This window comes from Tinamus guttatus, unplaced genomic scaffold (genome assembly GCF_059628265.1).
Source record: "Tinamus guttatus ecotype Peru unplaced genomic scaffold, ASM5962826v1 Tinamus_guttatus_pri_ptg001083l, whole genome shotgun sequence".
Lineage (NCBI taxonomy): Eukaryota > Metazoa > Chordata > Aves > Tinamiformes > Tinamidae > Tinamus > Tinamus guttatus.
Window position 1 is genome coordinate 1,039,421 of NW_028289617.1, and position 9,032 is coordinate 1,048,452.

Below are 9,032 nucleotides of genomic sequence, written 5' to 3' on the forward strand. Positions count from 1 at the left end.
CCATTTGCTCTGCTGGAATTGAGTGACACTCGTGTCCTCTGGCTGCCCTCAGCCTTTCCAGTCCCTTGCAGCACCCTGGCTCCTGCTCCTCCTGCCTCCTGGTTGCCGCTGCCTCCCACTGCCTCTGCAGCTCACGCCTCTGCCCTGGGCCGCCTGCCATTTCCTCTCCAAAGTGCTCCAGGAAGGCCCACGCTGACAGAATCACAGAATTATAGAAGCGTTGAGACGGGAAGGCACCTCTGGAGATCACCTACTCCAAACTCAATCACATTGCATAGGATCACATCCAGGAGGATTTGGAAAGTCTCCAGAGAAGGAGAGTCCACAACCCCCTGGGAAACCTGTGCCGATGCTGTGTCACCCTCACCGCCAGCCGCTCTTTCCTCCTATTTAGAGGGACCTTCCTGTGCGCCAGCTTGTGGCTCTTGCCCCTTCACCTAGCATGGGCCAGCAATAAAATGAGTCTGGACTCCTCCTCTTGATACCCTCCCTTAAAGGCATTTTTACTGCTTAATAACATCCCTCTTGGCCTTCTCTCCTCCAGGCTGAACAGACCCAGCTTTCACAGTCTCTCCCCACAGTAAAGATACTCCCATCCCCTCATTGTCTCCAGAGCCCTACACTGCACTCTCCGTAGTAGCTCCATATCCCTCCTGTCCTGGGGAACAAACAGCTGGTCGCAGCCCTGCACATGTGGCGTCCCCAGGGCCTGAGGAGACGGGCAGGATCCTCTCCTTGGACCCGCTCCCAACACTCTTCCTACTGCAGCCCAAAACACCAAGGACAGTCTTGGCCACAAGGGCACATTGCTGGCTCTTGGTCAACTTGTTGTGCACCCCAGGTCCTTCTCTGCGCTCTCTGGCCACTGCCTGCACCATGGGGCAAGAGGAGCTGGGGCTGCAAAGGGGCCTTGGAGCCTCCTGCCCAAACAACTGGATGCCACCACTGCCTTAGGCCTAGTCCTCCTTATGTACAGTCAAGCGTGCTTCAGAAATGGGAGAGGCACATCACCCCAAGGTCTCTGCGCTAGTCGCTGCACCCTTAACACCTTCTATCACTCCCTCCCCAGAAACCCTTCACACCCCTAGAGGATATGAAGAGGAAACAGGCTAAGGGTGACCTCAGGCTGTCAAATCACAGGCTGCCCACATCCAGGGACTTCTTCACTAACTCGATGTTATGATGTTATGATGAAGCAGTCCTGTCCCACATGCTGATCACTGAGGGATGCCACTAACAGCCAGCTGCCGCTTAGCAGCACTGCACTGCTGATCACTGTTCTCAGTGAGCCTGATGCTCCATCCACCTCCCTTATGGTCCACTGATCTTCTGCAGATCAGTTCACCAAATTGACTAGGAGACTATGAGAAACCTTTTCAATGCCCTTGCTAAAGTGAGAGTTTACAGAATCCCCTGCTTTGTCCTTTTGCACACAGGCTTTCCTCTTGAGGTAGGAGGCAACCAGGTTGCTCTGGGAAGGGCTAACTTTACTCTTGTGTCAGGTTGGTAGGTGGTTTCACCAGGAAAATCTCCTGGCTCCTGTCCCAGTGCTGCTCAGCTACAAAAATTATTATTAGTTTGTCCTTAAACTCTCTTGAAATTCCCTTTGCTGCTGCTTGTCCTTGTTGTCTCTTGTCCTTTCCTGACCTTGGCCCCAATCAGACTTTCACCGAGGACAGTGTCACCTTCACCTCTAAGCGCAGCCTTGCTGGGGTCTCCAGGCACCGCGCGGGCAGGCCTGCTCCATGGTAGGAGAGGGGTCTGCAGACAGTGGGGCTGCCTTGGGGACCCTCAGCAACAGGCAGCAGAGCAGGGGCACATTGCAGGCACCTGGCGGTGACAAGAAGGCAGGAGCGTCCCTCCTCCCTGGGGGCAGACGCCTTCTGAGGGCAAGGGCACGCTGGAGATGTGGGGGACCCTGGACCCTTCCACAAGGCTTCACACACGGTCTGTTTTTCTCCTGCTTTGGAGGTTTTCCCCACAGATTCATTTTCACTAGTATTCTTACACTTTGTCACTTCTTCCCACATTTTTTTCCACATTTTCCTCTACTTTGATAATTCTCCCATGCTTTCACTTTTTTTCCTTCTCTTTCACAAACATTCCCTGCCATGCTTGTGACCATTTTCCCACATCTTTTACTGCCATGCTTGTGACCATTTCCTTTGTCTTTTACCCAACCTCTCCTTCTTTTCCCATGCTTTCTCGATATTACTGAGCTCTCGGTGTTCTTTTTGCACTTTCCTTTTTTTCCCCATCACTTCACACTTTTTCCACTTTTGTATGTTTTTGACCATATTCCTACACTATTCCGTACTTTTGACCATATTCCTACACTATCGTTCCTTACCCATGTTTTTCCCTATTTTCCAAGATCTGGACACTTCTCCAATGCTTTTGCACTGCTTCCCGCCATTTCAATTTTTTTTCCAATCCTTACATCTGCCAGCTATTATTTTCCAACTCTTACGCTCATTTGCCACACTTTCGCACTTTTGCCTATGCTTTTAGTAATTTTCCCATGCTTTACCTACTTTCCCTTCCTTTAACTGTTCTCCTGCACTTGCCATATTCTTCCCACTCATTTCCACTTGTAGAACCTTGTTAAAAATCCTGTACATATCAATAAAACCTATAACGATTTCTTACATATTAAGAAGATAGCCAATGTCTCTTAGCAAGGCAGGGCACCTAGAAGGGGACAAGAATGATTTCTTTACATATTGATTGCAATTAATAAATGGTATTAACTCCCTTCTCCACTCCTGCCACTCAATGCTGCACCCACAGGGCAGGAATTTGCGGGGTGGTAAATGAGTGTGGGCAGAAACAAGCCCATGTCAGGAACCTAAGTGCGAGATTCCCAAGTGTTTTGTCTTTTCATGGAGGCTGGTTGGGGGTTGGCGTCACATGAAGCTGAGGGGATGTAAAACGCAGCTGTTCCCATGTGCTGACCTGATGGTCAAGCAGGTGGCCACGCTGGTGAGGAGAGCCTCAAAGTGGGAGCAACTCGGGGAGGAGGAGGACTCCAAAGGGAGTGAGGAAGTGATGGCCTGGGATGGCAAGGAATAGCCACGGGGTGATGTGGGAAAGAGAAGCTCAGGGAGGGAGCAGTGGGATGCAGGGAGCTCTGCCTTGGGGTGAACCAAGAGGCAATCGAGAGCACAGGGACGAGGACAGGGGTGGCCTCGTGGTGGGTGTCTGCTATGGAGCGCCTGACGAGGGGCAGCCTCTGCAAGGCCTGAGGAGCGCAGAGCTGTGGAGGGGACAACTCGTCCTGCGCCCCAGGGACCTGCTCAGGAGTGGGGAGAGGAGGTGCCTGGTGTCCCCATGGCGACTCCCAGGGCTTTGTGATGGGGGTGGCATCACACCCACAGGCCACTGTGATGGGGCAGTCCCCAAGGTGACCGTGTCCCTGCTAGGGTCTTCACTCTGAGGATTGCGGCGCAACCAGCAGGGAGCAACTCCCCTTGGTGCCCGTGTGAGAGGTCCTCAGAGAGGTTCCTAGAGATGGAGAAGGAGCAGCAGGCAAACGCCTGCACCTCATCCATGGAAGGGAACTCTAGTGCGCAAGAGTGCACGAGTGAGGTGAGTGTCGGGGCTGGAGGGAGAGCTGGGAGGCAGGGACAGGACCCGCATGGAGAGCACAGGGGTGGTGGGGAAGGAGCCCTGAGTCAAGATAGCCGGGCAGGAGCTCCTCCAGCGAGGGGACTTGTATTCCTGGGTGCGGGAAAAGCAGCCTGACCTGCACTCTCCCCCTGTACTTGATGCTGGTGATGTCGCACCCCAAACACTGTGTTCAATTCTGGGCCCATCACTAGAAAAAGTAAAAATAAAAGCCATGGAGGCACTGGAGTGTGCCCAGAGAAGGGCACCAAAGCTGGTGAAGGCTTTGGAGCATGGACCCTATGAGGAGTGGCTGAGGGAGCTGGGGTTATTTAGTGTGGAAAAGAGGAGCCTCAGGGGAGACATTATTGCTCTGCACAACAACCTGAGAGGTGGTTGTAGTGAGGCAGGGTTGATCTATTCTCCTAAATAACAACCAATAAGACAAGAGGAAATGGCTTCATGTTGCACCAGGAGAGGCTCAGGTTAGATATTAGGAAAACTTTCCAGGTGGAAAGAGTGGTGAAGCATTTCAAGAGGCTGCCAAGGGAAGTGGTAGAATCACTGTCCCTGACAGCATTCAAGAAATGTGCAGATAAGGCACTTTAGAGCTATGGTTTAGCAGGCATGGGGTTGAAGGGTTTACAGTTGGACTGAATGGTTTTGGAGATCTTTCCCAACATAGTGATTCTATGATTCTTTGATCTGGACGCTCCAAGGCCCACATGAACCCCATGAGCTCTGTGCTGAGAGCAGAGAGCAGGTCCAGGCCACGCACAGTCGCATTGTGATCAGCCAGGATGTTCCCTCCGACACGAGGCTGGGGTTTCCCGTCATTTGGAGCTGCTCGTACCAACACAAGTGTCCCCATCACGGGCCTCCTTCTCCCCACAGGTGGGCCAGCAGGAGCTGCCCGCAGCAGTGCAGCGCAGCAGGAGCCCGGCTTCGTCCCACCAAAGTGACCGGCTGTCTCCACAGCCCGGCCCTCAGGGCTCACACACCTCTGAACACGGCATCGCACAGGTACAGAGCTGAGCGGCGGTGGAGGCCGAGCCTCTGCCTGAGTCCCCATGGGGCCGAGAAGCAGGCGGGACGTGCTGGGAGACACCAGGAGGTCTCTGTGCCCGGCAGGCCGAGCGCTGCTCTGCACGGCAGCCTGCACGCACCCGCCTCGGGCTCTCCGAGGAGCTGCCTTTGCCCAAGGCTTGCCCATAGGCACGAGCCCTCTCCCCAGGCAGCCTTTGGGAGCAGGGCAGCAGCCACCTGCATGGCAGAGCCATCGTCAAGGGGGTCAGAGGCTGCCGGAGGTTTCCCGTTGGGAAGGATGGAGGGAGGGACCAAGGACGGCAGTAAGGACTGCCTTTGTGGTGGCCTTCATTGCAGGTTGTGAGGAGAAGGCCAGCGATGTGCCCTCCACGGTGCAAGAGCCGCAGCCCTCCACCAGCCTTGGAAGGCCTCAAGAAACGCCATCGCCCTCTCCACGGGAGCCAGCACAGCCTGATTCCAACAGAGCTAGGATGGAGCTCACTGTACCTGTGCCCCCACACGTACTGGCACGCGTCATCCATCAAGACGCCCAGGCAAGATCATGGCAGCTCCAGAGCATAGAGTGGCGCCCCAGCACATCATCTTCTGCACCTCAGACAGGGCCCGATCCCTACAGTCATCGGGGACAATTCCAGTGCAGCATTCCTAGCTGGCCGAGCTGGCCTAGCGGACTAAGCTGCCCAAGTGGGCCAGTGAGAGTACGGACATCACGGACACGGCAGCAGCCCTTGGAGGTCACGTGCCACCTCCAAGGAAGGCCAGTGCACGTGCATGAAGACAACACTGCACGCTACCTGGCTGTGCTCAGCATCAGAACAGAGCCGCTGGAGGAGCTGGAGAGGAGCTGCCTGCAGCGCACTGGACAGAGCTTGGCCCAGCTCCGAGAAGGAGCTTTTCCAATGAGGGAGCAGAACCTGAGAGAGAGGCAGGACGAGCAGGAGGAGGGCCGTGGCAACCGTTTCTCCCTGACGCTGGCAGGATCACTCAATGCCAAACCCAAGGAGGTGAGTGCCAGGGAGTGCTGGGCCATGGGGGAGCCCTCCCAGTGCTGTGGCCAGCAGCTGTGCCGCGTCATGCGGGACAGCCGGCTTGTCAAAGCACTGGCGGAGCCCCACGAGGCCTTTCCTCCCTTCACAAACCTCCCTCTCTCCTTCTAGCTCCTCGCCAGAAACTCCTTCTATGACCTCTGGAAACCAGAGATCACGCGAGTGGAGCTCCTCAAAGGCGCAAGCTGCAAGTGGGAGGTGCTGGAGCGGCTCTATGCTCATGCCCCAACCCGGGAGGCGCCGAGAGGCCTGGGAGCACTGCAGGAGGAGAGAGTAGAGGACACTGATGAGGAGGAGGAGGATGGGGAAGAGGAGGTGGAGGAAATTAACTCTTTGACCTGGGTCAGAGCCAGCCTTTGCAGCCCGGCTGTGGACCAGGAGACGGAGCACGAGAAGGTGCCCTGCTCGCCCCATGTCAGCATCACAGAGACTGTGAGCGAGGCACCTGGCCACGTGGAGAGCCTTGAGCCAGCAATGCCCAGGGGCGGTGAGCCAGGAGCACCTCCTTTGGCCAACAGCTTTCTGCACGCAGAGGACAGCGTGCCTGTCCCACCAGCAGCAAGTGCAGGAGCAGAACCAGAGGCCTCCCCGGCATCCAGCAACTTCATCCAGCATGCAGGGGAAAATGCTCCTCCGTCTCCATCACTTCCTCCAGAACCTGCACCAGAGGCCTCTCCTTCGGCTGAAAACCCTTGCGATGAGATGAGCAGCAGCCCGTCTCCCAAGGAAACCCTGCTGCAGGAAACAACAGCAGCAGCTTCTCCCCCAGCTGCAGGCCCTGCTCCCCAGGTGAGCAAGCAGCATCTCCCCTGTCCTCACCATCCCCGGGAGCTGCCGTGGGAGCTGTGTGGGGGGTGCCCAGAGTTACCCCATTTCCTTGGAGCCCCCCTGCCCATGACATCCCACTGTCACCCCCAGGTATTTATCCTCTGCCATGTCTCCATGGGGAGATGCCGGCTTCTCTCCGTTTCCAAGTGCCAAAGACACAGGGATGAAGTCTGCTCCAGCCCATGTCGCATTCAGCCCTGGGGTCTGGATGCCGAGCGAGGAGGGAAGAGGCAGCCCCAGCAGCAGCCCCCTCCACACCAGGGCACCAGCCCCCTTGTGCCACGCATGCCCCCGGCTGCCTTCCTTTCCCCCTGCCCAGCCCTCTGCTATGGCCCCACAACGAGCCTTGTCCCATTGCCGTGCCAGCCGCAGGTCCCTTCCCTTGGGACATGCAGCCATGGGCAGCCTCCTCTGATCCAAACCCTTTGCCATTGTGCAGCCTGGGGCACTGGGACCCTCAGCAGGGCCAGCTGATGGCTGACGGGTGCGTGTTCTTGCTCTGCCCATGCAGGTGGCCTTGGAGCCCCAAGAGGAGGAGGAGAAGCCCTCCTCCTGCAGCCCCACACCCGACGTTGAGGCAGGTACGTACCCACGTGGAGAGCCCTGCTGGGGACAGTGGGCCTGTCCTAGCACAGCCAGCAGCACCAGGCCGGCAGCAGGAAGCGGTCGGGAGTTGCTGTGCCGAGGACAGAACCCCTCGGGAAGCCCTTGGTGGCAGGGACAGGCAGGTGCAGCCCTGCACCCGTGCAGCCCATTGCCCACAGCTCTGCTTCCCACCACAGGCATCGCCGCCCTCCCGGACGTTGCAGCTCCCCGGCGATGGCGCTCGCGGCTCAGGACGGCGCTTCGGGCTCTGTGCAGAGCGTTCTGCTGCTGCTGCATCGTGGGGCAGCGAGAGGAGCAGCGCAGCTGAAAGAGCCCGGCAGGATCCTGAGAGCGGGGCTGGCGCAGAGCGACAGACACTGTGTCCTGGCGGGCACAGAGATGCTGCTGCATTGTGTCCCAGAGCACCCGTGTGCCCATGTGAGCCCTAGTTGTCAACAGCCATTGCTTCTTTCAAATAAAACCCTCAGAAACTTTTCTCCCTGTGTCACTTTGTGTCAGGCCAATCTCCACATTTAGACTAGAGCAGGCAATGCCAATGCATCCAGTAATGTCTGGAGGGACATTCGTTTACCAGACAGAGTTGCAGAGCAGTCATGGAGGGAAGGGGCTCCTGGAGGTCTCCGCTCAACCTCCTGCTGCAAGTGGAGGCAACAGAGCGGGTTTCCCAGGGCTGGGCAGGACAGAGCCCCCATGCTCTCTGGGGATGGATTCCCCAAGGCTCTGGGTCCTTCCTTCAGTGCCGGCCACCCTTAGCCTCCTCACGCTGTTCCTGGGCACCACTGGGAAGGCTCTGGCTCCATCTTCTCCCCACCCTCCACTTTGGCAGCTGCAGGCAGCACTGTGATCCTCCTGCCTCTTCTCCCAGATGAACAGATCCAGACCCTGAGTCTCGACTCCTGTGTTCTCTCCTTCAACTCGCAGCCATTGCAGGGGTCTCCACTGGGCTCACTGCGGTGTGTCCACGTGCCTCTGGGGCTGGGCTGTTGTGAGAGGGATTTCTCATGGTGATGGTGGGGCTCAAATAAGAAGCATTTGTCCCCTCTTCCCACACACAAGGGGACCAGGACATCCAGCCCTCAGAGCCCACATTTGGTTTCCCACCCCTCAGCAGGCAACAAGGAGGCATTGCGGGGCTGGGGATTCCTGCACCTCTTCCTGCCACCAGGACAGTTCTGCAGCTCCCCCTGCCATCAGGATAGTCCTGCAGCCCCCCCTGCCATCAGGACAGTCCTGCAGCTCCCACTGCTATCAGGACAGAAGGGTCATCAATTCCCATTTCAAACTTTGACTCTTTCCTGTTAAGCTACTTTACACATCCATGTCCTTTCCTGCTGTGCATTAATCAGGCAGAGGAAGTGAAAGCTTGACCTGATGCCACTCATGTTCCTCTATGATCTCTTTTCCAATCAGGGTCAAAATTCTCCAAACTCAGAATCAAATCCTGAAGCCATGAGCTTGGCTTATGACACCAAAGAGTAGGGTTAAACATCAGGGTGTAAAGCATCTGCAGTTATCTGCCTCTTGTTTTCATGATACCTCTGACATTTTACTCAAGTTTTGGTCATGATTTCACTGGAGAGTGGATGAGATGTGCAGTGGGCACAATGGATGTGGATGCTGAGATGGGACTGTCCCCCTTGGTCTTGTCATGATAGGTTGTGGGCATCCATGGAGGGAAGAACAACATGGAGAGATAGGCAAGATGCCTACAAAGGCTTTCTCAAGGTCAGAAACCTGTCTTTCTTGACTCTGCTGGCCTGAGTGCCTTGCGATTGAAGGCGATCTTCTGTTCATAAGCTCTCCGGGACGCAGGTGCTCACCACAGACATGTAAATAATTCCTCTGAGGGCCACCACAGGTACTGAAATGGAACCATGAAAACATGGCTTTAGGCATTAG

The 9,032-nt window shown here is 56.3% G+C and overlaps 1 protein-coding gene across 1 annotated transcript in view; it reads left to right on the forward strand.

Annotated features, from left to right (window-relative positions):
- Positions 1–8,612, forward strand: part of LOC148590839 (uncharacterized) — a 191,267-nt gene extending 182,655 nt beyond the window's left edge. The window contains exon 9 of the mRNA XM_088538416.1: positions 8,544–8,612. Coding sequence (XP_088394542.1) covers positions 8,544–8,612 — 69 coding nt within the window. The remainder of the gene's footprint in view (positions 1–8,543) is intronic.
- Positions 8,613–9,032: the final 420 nt, after the last annotated feature.